This window comes from Globicephala melas, chromosome 18 (genome assembly GCF_963455315.2).
Source record: "Globicephala melas chromosome 18, mGloMel1.2, whole genome shotgun sequence".
NCBI lineage: Eukaryota > Metazoa > Chordata > Mammalia > Artiodactyla > Delphinidae > Globicephala > Globicephala melas.
The window spans coordinates 52,041,055-52,058,495 of record NC_083331.1 but is presented as its reverse complement, the minus strand read 5'-3'; the positions used below and the strand labels follow the sequence as shown (position 1 = coordinate 52,058,495).

General features: G+C 37.0%; 1 protein-coding gene across 1 annotated transcript in view; it reads left to right on the top strand.

Moving 5' to 3' along the window:
• OBI1 (ORC ubiquitin ligase 1) overlaps positions 1-17,441 on the top strand; it is a 46,787-nt gene that overhangs the window by 7,987 nt on the left and 21,359 nt on the right. Inside the window, exons 2-5 of the mRNA XM_030856943.3 lie at positions 1,541-1,676; positions 4,072-4,163; positions 6,598-6,846; positions 16,229-16,317. Coding sequence (XP_030712803.1) covers positions 1,541-1,676; positions 4,072-4,163; positions 6,598-6,846; positions 16,229-16,317 — 566 coding nt within the window. The remainder of the gene's footprint in view (positions 1-1,540; positions 1,677-4,071; positions 4,164-6,597; positions 6,847-16,228; positions 16,318-17,441) is intronic.

Here is a 17,441-nt window from a genome sequence, read left to right as displayed (position 1 = left end):
CCTAATAAATTTACTTTCTTACCTTTCAAAACAACTGCTTTATTCTCCTATTTTCTCAAGTCGATATTCCCTTCTTCTTCTCACTTGCAGCTAGTAACCTCACCTCATATTTAATCACAAACAATAAGCAGTTGGAACATGAGTTCCCTCATCTTTCCATCAACAGATCTTCCATCCACTTTGTATTTGTTCTTGTACCCTCGGTTTTCCCTTTTGTTAAAATGGAAGACAGATCCTCACTCCATATAAGCCAAAATCTGCCCCCTTGTGCTTTGGATATCATTCCCCTCTTGACTTCTTAGGGACTTTGCTATCTATGGCTCTTAATCCCTCCCCCTCTTCCTCCATCATTAATTAATATCCCCTTTTTACTGTGTCATTCCTGTTATCATTTCTTACGCTGGCCATATTTTTATGCTCTCTTCTTTACAACAAAATGTGAAAGAATTGCCTATTCCCTCTGACAAGTTCCCCAATAAATTGAATTTTAAGTACTGTCCTAATAGCAATTACTTCATTCAACAAGACTTTATTGCGTACCTACTGTGTACTAACCTATTTTCTAGGTACCAGGGATTCAGAAATGAATGAGACGAAAGAAGTTCTTGCTCTTACAGAGTTTCCAGTCTAAAAGGGGAGATAAATATAAATTTACAATAAATATGTAAACAAATAAGTAGAAAACTAAAACAGCTTCTCTTCTATTTTCCCTCTGATAAAACAGCTACACAGTCAGAACACCTACATCGTTAACCCTGAGCAGGCCACCTAATATCTTCACACCTTGGTTTCCTTATTAGTAAAGTATATTTACTGTTTATCTCACAGGGTTATTGAGAGAGAGAGAATGCATGGAAAGCCTATTGTAAAATATAAGACAATATAAATGTAAAGTATTGTTATTTGATTACACTGAGTCAAAGATTTGTATATTTGGTGTATTTAAGTATTTCTGTCAGCATTGTTTGCTATTTAGATTGTAAACCACAAGAGCATATGTCATGTCTTTTAGGATTGTTGTAGCTTTCATGCCTCTGGTTTCGGGGACTTTCTAGTAAGAATCAGTGCTAAATTGTTGATTGCTATTGCTCTGTAATATAGTAGAATGACTTGAGGGAAGGATTTCAAGTCTTGAATGTCATATGGGTGATTGGACTAAATAATCTTTAAAGAACCTTCTAATTCTGACATTTCGTGATCCAAAAATAGAATAGTTGAAGGAAAATTGCCCCAGCCTCAGTGGAACAAAATGCATTTTATTTTTGGCAATAAGTGTGGTTTGGAACAAAATAAAACCATTTCATGATGTGTTCAAAGTTTCAGTCTCTATGACCAGATATCTAAGCTAGTATCTGTATTATACATGTGTAAGAAACAATGTGGTAGCACAAGCAGCGTTTTTATGAATCCTAGATACTATACTTCCTCTTAAAGCACCTACTTCTGTACTCTAGAGAAGAGATTTGCTCTAAGCTAAAACTATTGAGATTCTCATTACGACTGTTGCCCTGTACTAAAAGTAATGTTTCTTTTTTCAAAGGTACGCCAGCCTGTTATATGCGTCAACAACCATGTATTTTGTTCAATTTGTATCGATTTGTGGTTGAAGAATAATAGCCAATGTCCAGCCTGCAGAGTCCCCATCACTCCTGAAAATCCTTGCAAAGAGATTATTGGTAAGGGTCTATTTTATAAACATATAGAAATAGATTTGAAACAATCTTAAATAGTGTCTATTTGGAGGAAGACTGAAATAGACAATTTTCAGTGATGTTATTTTGCCAATATCCTACTGGATGGATTGGTCATTTGGCATAATCTGTAAGTGGAGCAATTGAGGAGCACAAAGCACCATGAGAAGTCTCAGAGCCTCCTGGAACTTTCGTTCTGGTAGAGGCTGTGCATGTGGACCAAAATATTAATGGTTTAAAGCAGCAGATGCTAACAGCCAAAAACAAACAAACAGAAAGGTCCACAGAGTTTAAACAGGGAAGTTCAGCTAGGAACATTGAGAAGGGATCCATGACACAGGTGGCCTTTAAGATGGAGATTTAAGGATGGATAAGTTTTCAAATGGTAAAGATGAGGGAGGGCATTTCATGCAGGGGGAATAGCATGCACTACAGTTTATAAGTAGTAAAGTAAGGCATGTTTTTGGAAATGATCAGTAGTCTAGTTTGGGTCTGACTGTTGAAGTAAGACTGAAAATGTAAAATGAGACTCTATTTTTATTTTTTTAACATCTTTATTGGTGTATAATTGCTTTACAATGGCGTGTCAGTTTCTGCTTTATAACAAAGTGAATCAGCTATACATATACATATGTCCCCATATCTCTTCCCTCTTGCATCTCCCTCCCTCCCACCCTCCCTATCCCACCCCTCTAGGTGGAAGGGAGGGAAATCACGGAGCTGATCTCCCTGCACTGTGCGGCTGCTTCCCGCTAGCTATTTTACATTTGGTAGTGTATTAGAGCAGAGCATCTTGAGTGACAGACTAAATCCGGGAACTGCTGTGTGGGTGAGAAGGGCGAGGTGGGCATGATGGTCTGAGCAAGGGGATGGCACAACCCAAAATGTGTGTAAGGAGTATCACTCAGGGGATGTGTGCAGGCTGGGCTCCAGGGGAGAAACGGGGCGTGAGTAGGTCAGGTTGGACGCGCTTGCCCAGGTGAAGGAGAGTGTGATTCTGGATTAAGGGAATAAAAAAGAACATTCAGTGCTACAGTAGTGTAGGTAAGAGGGGGATAAAACTTGAACTAGAAGATTCTTGAAAAATAAAGCATTTAAAGAGCTTTTTTAGTGTTATTTCTCTTAGATTGTTAAAATTAAATGATTTTTATTTGGTTTTGCTTTAGGAAAAATTGAAAGTGAATTCATGATAGCATGAATCATAGAAAAAAACCTTTCAGAAAACTTAAGAAGTCATTGTCATAGTCCCAAGTTAGGCAAAATGGACTTAACTAAAATTTTTATAATGGGAAGGAAGGTATATATGCTGGAACAAAAGAACAACCAGTGGAACTTTGGAACTAAGTGATCTGAAAGGGGAGTCGGAGCTGGCTCCAAGGTTTCTTTCTTGAGTACCTGGATGGAGTCTGATAGAGGAATATTTCTCTGCTGTGCTGGAAACTGGAGTGTTAACCTTAGCCTCTACTTTTCTACCTGCACTGACCTTTACCAGGAGTCAGGTCTTTCCTTGCGGAATATGAGTTTTGTTGATTAAAATAATGCGAATGTTTTTTCCCCAGCTTCTTTTCACATCCCTTCTCCCTCCTTTATTCATTCATATGTAAGTGATATTTCGTAAATTCTCTCAAGTAAAATGGTTCATCCATCCTGCCATTTGGATAGAACATCCTGAAAAGAATATCTGTATATGCCTTTGCTATCATGATGCTGAGAAGTACAAAGAAGGTAACCACAGCATAAGTGAAGAGCTCTCAGGAAGAAAACATTTTGAGTGTGTTTGTGTGAGTTATTATGGGCATACAATTAGTGCTGTGATTTATAATCGATCGCAACTGGGTTGTTAGAATCAGTGAAAAGACACATTAATCTTTTCAGTTGTGTAACCACGTATGTTTGAATGAATACATTGGTTATAATAATATATATCATAATATATGTATCATATGTGATATATACAGATAATAATATGTATTTGATAATTATATCATGTACAGATAATATTGATAATATTTATACAACTTATTGGTTAGCTGTAAATATAATCATTGATTTTATCATTAACAGTTGTCTGGTACTCAAAATTTGCAGTCGTCCAAATGTGATCATTAATAAAATATAGCCTTTGCCTTCATTGAGTTTAATATAATAAGATACATAGGTAAGTAAACACAACATGATATTTTACTGAAGGTATTTCTTACGGTGTTATTTATCTTTTCTCAGGATTAAAGTACAGAAGAGGCCTAGGCAGCCCACGTGGTTATAAGGAAAAGGGTAGAAATTAAGCTAGAGAACTATATAGAACAATAAGAAAAGAGTTCATTTTAATTGTCATTCTACCCAAATCAGAATGAAAAGTTAGCTTTTTTTTTCCCTATAGGAGGAACAAGTGAAAGTGAACCTATACTGAGCCATACAGTCAGGAAGCACCTTCGAAAAACTAGACTTGAATTACTCCACAAAGAATATGAGGTAAATAATAATTAAAATGTTAAATGATGACAGCATTGAATTCAAGGTAAAACTGAGCTATCAGTCCCTGGACTTCTTAGAGTAAGCATCTAATGAAATCTTATTTTAAATGCCAGTTTAAAAATATCTTATTTGATAAATTTTTTCTTTTTCCCTTTCCTATTTCAAATAGTGGAAGGGAACAGATGGAAACATTTCGGTTTTTTCTTTCTTTTAATTTTAAATTTGTCCTCAACAGAAACATTGTTTTGTAAGTTATTCCCTCAAGAGGTGGGAGATAAAGGAAACTCCCTTGTAAAAGTCAGTCTTCCAGCCCCCACAAGGCATTGTGAATGGTCTGGCAAACAGGGACTATAACCGTCATTCTGTTTTTGTTTCTACCTATAAATTCACTGCTAATTATAAGTCTGATCAGTTCTGGTAAAGAAAATATACTTATGTGAGCTACCAGCAAAGAGATTTTGGTGTGAGATATGCTATTTCCTAATTCTTTTTTTTTTCCCCATGTAAAACAGTGGGGTTTTTTTTAAAATAAAAATTGTGTATATTTAAGGTATATAACATGTTTTGATATACATATACATGGTGAAGTGATTACATCAATCAAGCTAATTAACATAGCTGTCTCCTCACATAATTACTTTGTGTGTGGGGTGAGAGTACCTGAAATCTACTCTCTTCGCAGATTTCCAGTATACAGTACAGTATTATTAACTATAGTCATCATGTTATACAGTAGATCTCTAGACTATCTCTATCCTGTATAACTGCAACTTAGCACACCTTGAACCAGCTCCCTATTTCTCCCACCTCTCCATTTCCCCCACCTTGCACGCTTGGTAACCACTGTTCAACTCTGCTTCTGTGTATTTGACTCTTTTAGATTCCACATATATGTGAGATTATGCAGTGGTTTTCTTCCTGTGAAGGTGATTTGACATGGTGATGGAACTTTTTCTAAATTAGCTTCATGTTAATGGAATACATATACTTTTGAATAAACATTAGGCCCAGTTGTCATTTTATATCGACTAAATGAGGGATATTATTGCTCTCTTCCTTTGACACAAAATATCTTTAAGTTATACTATGTAAATGGAAACTGCTTCAGCTGCTTTAAAAATTTTTTGAAATAAAGTAGGACATAAATAAATGAATAAATGTTCATTCATATGTTTTCCTGTTTATATTTGTTTATTCATTAATATATTAATTCAAACAAGTAAAGTGATTTTCTCATTTTATAATGCTATTTAACTTGAAATGTATTGTAATTTAAAATAGTAAATAGCACTATCTGTGTTAGCTCTGAAACGTATTCTTATTTACTTAATATTTATCACACTTAGATGCTAATCAAATTAATCCTTTAGAAGATCACTGGCATATTGACGTTTATTTTCTAACAACAAAATTTCTGACAATCTTAGTTTAAGATGAAATATCCATTATAGATGAATAAATTGTATCACAGAAAAGAGTTCTAACCCCAAATGTTTAGTTACTGGATTTAAGGTAGCAAGCAGTTCCACATGGGGAAAACTAATACTTGGAATAGTCTTAGCAGTAATTAAAGATCCAGAATGTAGAAGAGTTAAAAATTAACTACAGGTACTATTCTGAAGTGGAAAATGAAAGGACATGGTATGTGGTTTTACTCCTACTTCAAATATAGAAGCAAAAATATAGACATCAAACAAAACTATAAATCTTGATCAAAACTGTATTTTTAAATTCCCCTCAGTAAAGCAATTAAACATGCCTCAGAATTTTCTTCTGAGGAATCTACTTCCTTGTTGAATTCATGTGCCTTTTCGTGTTTTATGGATATCTAAAATAGAATCAAAGATTCGACATTTTAATTTTTTTAAATCACAAACGATCATTGAATTAAAATAAAAGCAATGGAAATGCCTTTTTTTTTTTTTTTAAAGAAGATGTTGGGGGTAGGAGTTTTATTTATTTTTGCTGTGTTGGATCTTCATTTCTGTGTGAGGGCTTTCTCTAGTTGTGGCAAGCGGGGGCCACTCCATTGAGGTGCGCGGGCCTCTCACTATCGCGGCCTCTCTTGTTGCAGAGCACAGGCTCCAGACGCACAGGCTCAGTAGTTGTGGCTCACGGGCCTAGTTGCTCCGCGGCATGTGGGATCCTCCCAGACCAGGGCTCGAACCTGTGTCCCCTGCATTAGCAGGCAGATTCTCAACCACTGCGCCACCAGGGAAGCCCGGGAATGCCTATTTTTATCAGAGTCAAAATTCATTTTGAGAGTTTCAACTATATGTGACTTTCTGTATGCAGAGCTTTTCTGATGCATAAAGAATCTATGTATCTACAGAATTTTGAGTATAAAATTTAAAAGCACATTGGCCTCACTCTAGCATATGTATGTGTTTAGTGTCTCTGTCTACCTGATGGCTGTGCAATGCTTTTTCAGGATGAAATAGATTGTCTACAGAAAGAGGTAGAAGACCTTAAGAGTAAAAATCTCAGCTTGGAGTCACAGATCAAGACTATTCTGGATCCTTTAACCTTGATGCAGGGCAACCAAAATGAAGACAAACATCCAGTTGCAGATAATCCAAGTAAAATTGACCCAGAAACTGTAGCAGAGTGGAAGAAAAAACTTAGAACAGCTAGTGAAATCTACGAAAAAGTGAAAGATGATGTGGAAAAGTTGAAGGAGGTAAGTTGTGGTTGTTTTTAAAATTCTGTAGTATTTTAAGTACCTTCAAAAGTATAAGTCACCATATTATTTTGAGTCATCATTAGATGATTTGGGGGGAAAGGACAGAAATCCCTGGATGAGCATTTATAAGAAATAGGAAAACTTTTTCTCCTTAAGTGTTATTAGCTGCCAAGAAATATCAGGTGGTTCCATTTGTGACTATAATTGGAGACTCTGTAGTGCCTCTATATGAATTTGCATCTTCTTGTGGAAGAGTGACATCAATTTAAAGGATGTATTTCTATTCCTCTCATTGTGGTTTGGCTTAATTTTGTTTTTTAAGCTTATGTTAGTGACTACCCTGTATGCATAAAGACAAACACCTGTCCATTTCCCTACCTATAAAATGAAAGGTTTAGACCATATCTTTTCTAGCACTACCATTCTCTGATTTTTTTAATATTGTAAATAGTTAAATATTTAATGACTGCTTCCAAGAGAGCTGTGAGTAGCTGCTTTAGACTACTCCATGAAAGAGAATGTTTGGCTTATGAGGCAGGTTCATTTTTTTCAATTATTCTTCCATCCATACAACAAGATAAAGAAAGCATAGGTGAAAAGGGCAAACCTCTAGGATTTTCCAGTCTAGGAAAGGAGATGAGATCCATGCTATCAGCACTAGAGGTAATAATCGAGTGCTGTAGAGCTTTGCTGGCCAAAGGGACTAGTCTTTAGCTTGACTTCAGGTTTATCCACAGTGGAGTCTTGTGCTGAATAGAGATGGTTTTGTGGTATCCAGGTCCACAACCACCCATTCAGCCTATGTGCATTCTCTTAAAATACTGTTACTGTGCTGAATTACTAAATCCTGCCTCCTGAAATCATTAATGCTCCATGTGATATTTTAAAGATGTGCTACCACATACTGATCTTCAGTGAGGTTAAGTAGCAGAGAAGTATCTGCAGCTTAGTGTGAATACTAAGTCATACCCATGTGTAAAATAAATGCCATTTAGGCTCAGAAAAGGCCACGATGAGACAAAGAAGGGAACTTAGTGCTTTTAGAGAAAAAGGAAACTACGGACATAATTGCACTGAGTTTGTTACAAGTTTAGGGGAAGTGTGTAATTTCTTTGGTTTTCGGTAGCCAACATTATTAGCATTTTGTCTAAGAAGAGAAGAGGACATGAAAAGGAAATACAGCTGGGAAGTCACAGTATTTTTCTATCAGCCATGTCCCCTGTAACTTTTCTTCTTCCTGAACCATCAGTAAGTTCTATAGGGTCTCTTTTATAGTTATTGAATTGCATTTAAATTTTTGGTAATAAATGTTTCTTAGAGCATGAAGATGTGTATGAAAACTTTACTCTGGGCTTATAAGAGTGGTATAGGGAAAAAAAAAGAGTGGTATAAGAGATGTATGTAAAAGAGAGCTACATAAAATACAGTTTTTCTTTGTTCTTTTAAAGGTCACGTGTTAAATTCAATACCCAGAGCTACCCTGAGACCTCACAATTATCTGGGATATTTAATAAGCCCATTTTGGATGCCCAGTGAAGATATTAGGTAGAATTAGGCAATAAGCTGGGACATAAATAAATTTTAAAATGCAGCGGCAAAACTTGAATGTAAAGTACAAAATAACAACATACTGTAAATCAAATATAGGAGTACTAAACATTCAGAATAAAGGAATACCTAGAATGAGTGAAATGGACTTTTTTTCTTTTTTTCTTTGAAGTTTTGGGTTGTATCTTATTTTTTTATACAGCAGGTTCTTATTAGTCATCCATTTTTTACACATCAGTGTATATATGTCAATCCCAATCACCCAATTCATCACACCCCCACCACCATGCCCTGCCACTTTCCCCCCTTGGTGTCTATACATTTGTTCTCTACATCTGTGTCTCAATTTCTGCCCTGCAAACCGGTTCATCTGTACCATTTTTCTAGGTTCCACATATATGCATTAATATACGATATTTGTTTTTCTCTTTCTGACTTACTTCATTCTGTATGACAGTCTCTAGATCCCTCCACGTCTCTACAAAAGACCCAGTTTCATTCCTTTTTATGGCTGGGTAATATTCCATTGTATATATGTACCACATCTTCTTTATCCATTCGTCTGTCGATGGGCATTTAGATTGCTTCCATGACTTGGCTATTGTAAATAGTGCTGCAATGAACATTGGGGTGCATGTGTCCTTTTGAATTATGGTGTTCTCTGGGTAAATACCCAGTAGTGGGATTGCTGGGTCATATGGTAATTCTATTTTTAGTTTTTTAAGGAACATCCATACTGTTCTCCATAGTGGCTGTATCAATTTACATTCCCACCAACAGTGCAAGAGGGTTCCCTTTCTCCACACCCTCTCCAGCATTTGTTGTTTGTAGATTTCTGATGATGCCCATTCTAACTGGTGTGAGGTGATACCTCATTGTAGTTTTGATTTGCATTTCTCAAATAATTAGTAATGTTGAGCAGCTTTTCATGTGCCTCTTGGCCATCTGTATGTCTTCTTTGGAGAAATGTCTATTTAGGTCTTCTGCCCATTTTTGGATTGGGTTGTTTGTTTCTTTAATATTGAGCTGCATCAGCTGTTTATATATTTTGGAGATTAATCCTTTGTCCATTGATTCATTTGCAAATACTTTCTCCCATTTTGAGGGTTGTCTTTTTGTCTTGTTTATGGTTTCCTTTGCTGTGCAAAAGCTTTTAAGTTTCATTAGGTCCCATTTGTTTACTTTTGTTTTTATTTCCATTGCTCTAGGAGGTGGATCAAAAAAGATCTTGCTGTGATTTATGTGAGAGTGTTCTTCCTATGATTTCCTCTAAGGGTTTTATAGTGTCCGGTCTTACATTTAGGTCTCGAATCCATTTTGAGTTTATTTTTGTATATGGTGTTAGGGAGTGTTCTAATTTCATTCTTTTACATGTAGCTGTCCAGTTTTCCCAGCACCACTTATTGAAGAGACTGTCTTTTCTCCATTGTAAATCCTTGCCTCCTTTGTCATAGATTAGTTGACCATAGGTGCCTGGGTTTACCTCTGGCCTTTCTATCTTGTTCCATTGATCTGTACTTCTGTTTTTGTGCCAGTACCGTATTGTCTTGATTACTGTAGCATTGTAGTATAACCTGAAGTCGGGGAGTCTGATTCCTCCAGCTCAGTTTTTTCCCCTCAAACCTGCTTTGGCTATTTGGGGTCTTTTGTGTCTCCATACAAATTTTAAGATCTTTTGTTCTAGTTCCGTAAAAAATGCATTGGTAATTTGATAAGGATTGCATTGAATCTGTAGGTTGCTTTGGATACTATAGTCATCTTCACAATATTGATTCTTCCAATCCAAGAACATGGTATATCTCTCCATCTGTTGGTATCATCTTTAATTTCTTTCATCAGTGTCTTATAGTTTTCTGCGTACAGGTCTTTTGTCTCCCTCAGTAGGTTTATTCTTAGGTATTTTCTTCTTTTTGTTGCAATGGTAAAAGGGAGTGTTTTCTTAATTTCTCTTTCAGATTTTTCATCATTAGTGTATAGGAATACAAGAGATTTCTGTGCATTAATTTTGTATCCTGCTACTTTACCAAATTCATTGATTAGTTTTAGTAGTTTTCTGGTGGCATCTTTAGGATTCTCTGTGTATAGTATCATGTCATCTGCAAACAGTGACAGTTTTACTTCTTCTTTTCCAATTTGTATTCCTTTTATTTCTTTTTCTTCTCTGATTGCCATGGCTAGAACTTCCAAAGCTATGTTGAATAATAGTGGTGAGAGTGAACATCCTTGTCTTGTCCCGGATCTTAGAGGAAATGCTTTCAGTTTTTCACCATTGAGAATGGTGTTTGCTGTGGTTTTGTCGTGTATGGCCTTTATTATGTTCAGGTAGGTTCCCTCTATGGCCACTTTCTGGAGGGTTTTTATAATAAATTGGTGTTGAATTTTGTCAAAAGCTTTTTCTGCATCTATTGAGATGATCATTTGGTTTTTATTCTTCAATTTGTTAATATGGTGTATCACATTGATTGATTTGTGTATATTCAAGAATCCTTGCATCCCTGGGATAAATCCCACCTGATCATGGTGTATGATCCTTTTAATGTGTTGCTGGATTCTGTTTGCTAGTATTTTGTTGAGGATTTTTGCATCTATATTCATCAGTGATATTGGTCTGTAATTTTCTCTCTTTGTAATATCTTTATCTGGTTTTGGTATCAGGGTGATGGTGGCCTCATAGAATGAGTTTGGGAGTGTTCCTTCCTCTGTAAATTTTTGGAAGAGTTTGAGAAGAATGAGTGTTAGCTCTTCTCTAAATGTTTGGTAGAATTCACCTGTGAAGCCATCTGGTCCTGGACTTTTTTTTGTTGGAAGATTTTTAATCGCAGTTTCAATTTCATTCCTTGTGATTAGTCTGTTCATATTTTGTATTTCTTCCTGGTTCAGTCTTGGAAGGTTATACCTTTCTGAGGATTTGTCCATTTCTTCCAGGTTGTCCATTTTATTGGCATAGAGTTGCTTGTAGTAGTCTCTTAGGATGCTTTGTATTTCTGCAGTATCTGTTGTAACTTCTCCTTTTTCATTTCTAATTTTATTGATTTGAGTCCTCTCCCTCTTTTTCTTGATGAGTCTAGCTAATGGTTTATCAATTTTGTTTATCTTCTCAAAGAACCAGCTTTTAGTTTTATTGATCTGTGCTATTGTTTTCTTTGTTTCTATTTCATTTATTTCTGCTCTGATCTTTATGATTTCTTTCCTTCTGCTAACTTTGGGTTTTGTTTGTTCTTCTTCCGCTAGTTCCTATAGGTGTAAGGTTAGATTGTTTGAGATTTTTCTTGTTTCTTGAGGTAGGCTTGTATAGCTATAAACTTCCCTCTTAGAACTGCTTTTGCCACATCCCCTAGGTTTTGGATTGTCATGTTTTCACTGTCATTTGTCTCTAGGTATTTTTTGATTTCCTCTTTGATTTCTTGAGTGATCTCTTGGTTATTTAGTAACATATTGTTTAGCCTCCATGTGTCTGTGTTTTTTACGTTTTTTTCCCTGTAATTCGTTTCTAATCTCATAGCGTTGTGGTCAGAAAAGATGCCTGATATGATTTCAATTTTCTTAAATTTACTGAGGCTTGATTTGTGATCCAAGATGTGATCTATCCTGGAGCATGTTCCATGTGCACTTGAGAAGAAAGTGTAATCTGCTGTTTTGGGATGGAATGTCCTATAAATATCAATTAAATCTATCTGGTCTATTATGTCATTTCAAGTTTGTGTATCCTTATTAATTTTCTGTTTGGACGATTTGTCCATTGGTGTAAGTGAGTTGTTAAAGTCCCCCACTATTATTGTGTTACTGTCGATTTCTTCTTTTATAGCTGTTAGCATTTGCCTTATGTATTGAGGTGCTCCTATGTTGGGTGTGCATATATTTATGATTGTTATATCTTCTTCTTGGATTGATCCCTTGATCATTATGTAGTGTCCTTCCTTGTCTCTTGTAACATTCTTTATTTTAAAGTCTATTTTATGTGATATGAGTATTGCTACTCCAGCTTTCTTTTGATTTCCATTTGCTTGGAATATCTTTTTCCATCCCCTCACTTTCAGTCTGTATGTGTCCCTAGGTCTGAAGTGGGTCTCTTGTAGACAACATATATATGGGTCTTGTTTTTGTATCCATTCAGCAAGCCTGTGTCTTTTGGTTGGGGCATTTAATCCATTCACATTTAAGGTAATTATCGATACCTATTACCATTTTCTTAATTGTTTTGGGTTTGTTTTTGTAGGTCCTTTTCTTCTCTTGTGTTTCCCACTTAGAGAAGTTCCTTTCACATTTGTTGTACAGCTAGTTTGGTGGGCTGAATTCTCTTAGCTTTTGCTTGTCTGTAAAGCTTTTGATTTCTCCATCAAATCTGAATGAAATCCTTGCTGGGTAGAGTAATCTTGGTTGTAGGTTCTTCCCTTTCATCACTTTTAGTATATCATGCCACTCCCTTTTGGCTTGTAGAGTTTCTGCTGAGAAATCAGCTGTTAACCTTATGGGAGTTCCCTTGTATGTTATTTGTCTTTTTTCCCTTGCTGCTGTCAATAATTTTTCTTTGTCTTTAGTTTTTGCCAGTTTGATTAGTATGTGTCCCGGCCTGTTTCTCCTTGGGTTTATCCTATATGGGACTCTCTGTGCTTCCTGGACTTGGGTGGCTATTTCCTTTCCCATCTTAGGGAAGTTTTCAACTATAATCTCTTCAAATATTTTCTCTGGTCCTTTCTGTCTTTCTTCTCCTTCTGGGACCCCTATAATGGGAATCTTGCTGCGTTTAATGTTGTCCCAGAGGTCTCTTAGGCTGTCTTCATTTCTTTCCATTCTTTTTTCTTTGTTCTGTTCCACAGCAGTGAATTCCACCATTCTGTCTTCCAGGTCACTTATCCATTCTTCTGCCTCAGTTATTCTGCTATTGATTCCGTCTAGTGTATTTTTCATTTCAGTTGTTGTATTGTTCATCTCTGTTGGTTTGTTCTTTAATTCTTCTAGATTTTTGTTGAACATTTCTTGCATCTTCTCGATCGTTGCCTCCATTCTTTTTCCAATGTCCTGGAGCATCTTCACTATCATTATTCTGAATTCTTTTTCTGGAAGGTTGCCTATCTCCACTTCATTTAGTTGTCTTTCTGGGGTTTTATCTAGTTCCTTCATCTGGTACATAGCCCTCTGCCTTTTCATCTTGTCTGTCTTTCTGTGAATGTGGTTTTTGTTCCACAGGCTGCAGGGTTGTAGTTCTTCTTGCTTCTGCTGGCTGCCCTCTGGTGGATGAGGCTATCTAAGAGGCTTGTGCAAGTTTCCTGATGGGAAGGACTGGTGGTGGGTAGAGCTGGCTCTTGCTCTGGTGGGCAGAGCTCAGTAAAACTTTAATCCGCTTGTCTGCTGATGAGTGGGGCTGAGTCCCTTCCCTGTTGGTTGTTTTGCCTGAGGTGACCCAACACTGGAGCCTACCCGGGCTGTTTGGTAGGGCTAATGGCGGACTCTGGGATGTCTCACACCAAGGAGTACTTCCCGGAACTTCTGCTGTCAGTGTCCTTGTGCCCACGGTGAGCCACAGCCACCCCCCACCTCTGCAGCAGACCCTCCAACACTAGCAGGTAGGTCTGGTTCAGTCTCCTATGGGGTCACTGCTCCTTCCCCTGGGTCCTGATGCACACACTACTTTGTGTGTGCCCTCCAAGAGTAGAGTCTCTGCCTCCCCCAGTCCTGTCGAAGTCCTGCAATCAAATCCCGCTAGCCTTCAAAGTCTGATTCTCTAGGAATTCCTCTTCCCGTTGCTGGACCCCCAGGTTCAGAAGCCTGACGTGAGGCTCAGAAGCTTCACTCCAGTGGATGGGCTTCTGTGGTATAATTGTTCTCCAGTTTGTGAGTCACCCACCCAGCAGTTATGGGATATGATTTTATTGTGATTGCACCCCTCCTACCATCTCATTGTGGCTTCTCCTTTGTCTTTGGATGTGGGGTATCTTTTTTGGTGAGTTCAAGTGTCTTCCTGTCAATGATTGTTCAGCAGTTAGTTGTGATTCCAGTGTTCTCGCAAAAGGGAGTGAGAGCATGTCCTTCTACTCCACCATCTTGAACCAATCCTGGACTTTTTTTCTAATGTTTCCAGGGCTAAGTGAGTTTTGAACAATTATGAAGCCAGTGTTGAGAATGCAAAATATAATAGTTAGCTGAAGTCTTCATTACTCTTTTAGGTGCAACAAATAGGCAGAACTCTCCCCTTTGTAACTTTACCCACCTGATTCTCCTGAAGTTGAAACTATCTCTGATAGTTGAGGAACTAGCCAGCCCATAAAGAGAATCTTAGAGAGCCACAGGACTGGTGAGAGACCTTGACAGAGGGGATGGGGAAAAGAAATCAAATGAGGTTCTAATTTAAGCCTGTCATTCATCACCAAAAAGCATTCACTAAGTGCCTCCTCTTATGAGGGCTTAATTCATTGTTTGTGTGTATGAGGAAGTAAATTACTTTTCCTGTGTCTTCAGAGGGGCAGTAATGGTATTTATCAGTCACTTAAAGAATTAACCCTCCACAGTCTTGGTTGGTTTGCACCCACGAAGATAAGCAGGTGCTTAGAGCTCAAAAGGCACCTAGATGAGTCTAAGTGAGAGAGTTAGGCTTGGTGCCCAGAAGAGTGTCCTCTGTCCTGCTTCTCTTGTCATCCTCTTGGGGTATTTGTGTGTTGACGGGCAAATAATATAGTCAGAAGTTCTAGAAATTATTGGTCAGATTTTTAAAATCTGTTTTCAAGTTTTGTTGGTTTAAATCTCTTTGTTGACAAATGTTCTTGTGACCCCTTCACTTTGAATGTTAATGTTCTAGTCAGACAATGAATTCCTCTTGCCAGGTTGGTAAGATTGGTTCCTAGTCTAGGGAGTCTTATTTTTTGTTGGAATTGAAAAACACAATGACTAGGGGTTTAAATGAAGTAGCTTTTAAGAAGACTACAATAGACACACTACTTTTTGGGCTGTCAAGAATCAATATTGAGCTTCTAGATTTCCTAGCAATTAATGTTTTGTCATGCAGTTTTTAGGTATCATAGAACTCAAAAAAGAAAATCATACTTGGGATTTTTTTTTTTTTTTTTTTTTTTTGGCGGTACGTGGGCCTCTCACTGTTGTGGCCTCTCCCGTTGCGGAGCACAGGTGCCGGACATGCAGGCTCAGTGGCCATGGTTCATGGGCCCAGCCACTCCACGCCATGCCGGATCTTCCCGAACTGGGGCATGAACCCGTGTCCCCTGCATCGGCAGGCGGACTCTCAACCACTGCACCACCAGGGAAGCCCAGGATTTTTTTTTTAAATCAAAAGAGAATCCATAGAATTTATTAGAAAACATTGATTCAATTCTGAGAGTCCCAGAATTTGTGAGCCAGAGCATTTGAGAAAGCCATTTTGAAGAAAGCAAGCTATGTTATCACTAAAAACTATTTTTAAATAGCAACCAAAAATCAATCTCATAGCTCAAGATTCTTAGCGTTAGTTTTGTGAATAATTGCATGTGGTATAATGTTATCATGCTTAGAGTATTCAGTTATGTGAAAAAGGAAAAGAAAAAAACATATTTGCCATTAGTTTAGTCCCTTGATGACTCTAAGCTGACTAACATAGTTCCGTTTATTTCCCTGGATAGGGGATTTGCAGAGTGCTTGGGGAATACGGATTAAAAATGCTTGGTTGTGTTCACAGTTTCACAAGTCATTCCCAACGGTGATTTTAAGCTTCTGAAGACATGTTCTAGTATTCAGTTTTCTGATATTGTTGCTCTAAAGAATACAGATGGCTCATGTCATTATTTTTACAAGGCACTTTTGTTTTAACTTGTGCTTAATTATTTTCAACATTTTTTTTTCTAAGGCAAATAAAAAATTGAAATTGGAAAATGGTGGCCTGGTGAGGGAGAATTTACGACTGAAAGCTGAAGTTGATAACAGATCACCCCAGAAGTATGTATTTTGCTAACAGAGCAATGTTTCAAGTTATGTCAGTGTTTTAGAATAAGCTGCTGTTATAGTTTGTGTTTGTCATTTGACTCTTTTCATTGAAGCATGTAAGTTTAAATAGAATGTCTTACCTCTAAACATCAAGTGTATACTTATGTTACTGGTAAAATCTTAGTCATAGTTAAGACTAGTGTTGAAGAAAAGATTTCCCTCTGATACTTTTTCTGTATCTGATTAGCAAGAGGATTGTTTTATGTGACCTAAGATAGGTGAGCCTTCACTTCGTTTTACATGTAACTGTTTAGTGGTCCTAACAAAGAGTAGGGAGAGTAACATAATGCCCTTTAGATGTTTTCTGAAATAATCATAGTTAAAATTCATATAGCGCTTTCTCTTTGTCAGGTACAACAACCTGTGATATAGAACTATTATTATTCTCCATTTACAGATGATGAAATGGAGGCATAGAAATCAAATTAATATTTCTAAATCTGCACTGCTAGTAAGTGGTGGAAATAGGATTTGAACCAATGTAGTCTAGCCCTGGAATCTGTGTTCTGTTACGTTACATTGAAAACTATTACACTACCCATTATACTAAAAAGCCTATCTGAAATAGAATTTTAAGGCATCATTTGTTGAATATTGGACTGATTTGAACTATACAGTTAAATGAATTTATTCTTTTATGATGGGATAGTTTTCACTCCATTCCAAAAGGTAAGCAGTTGGAACTATTGACCCACTTAACGGTTAGTTTAAAATGATAAGAAACCATTGAGAGTTAAGACTTGAAGATTGAGAAAAGATGGGAGACAGTGCTTAAGGTTGTTATTTTTCTGGGGAAAAAAATGACAAGTGAAAAGAGAATATGGCCCCCATCCCTCTGAGGAGTGGCATATCAGAACTCCACACTTTTCCCAATCAACCATTAGACTTCATTTTTTCCTAATGGAAAAAGACAAAGACAGACATAAACAAACAGTGGAAATTTATCCTACCAGACGTAGTTCTCTGCTTGTCATTTGAAAAGGAGAAAATATTGCCTTCAGTAGAACAAGTGTAGTATCCAGAAATGGTACAAATAAACCATAATTACTCAAAGCAGAGATAACTAACCAATAGAC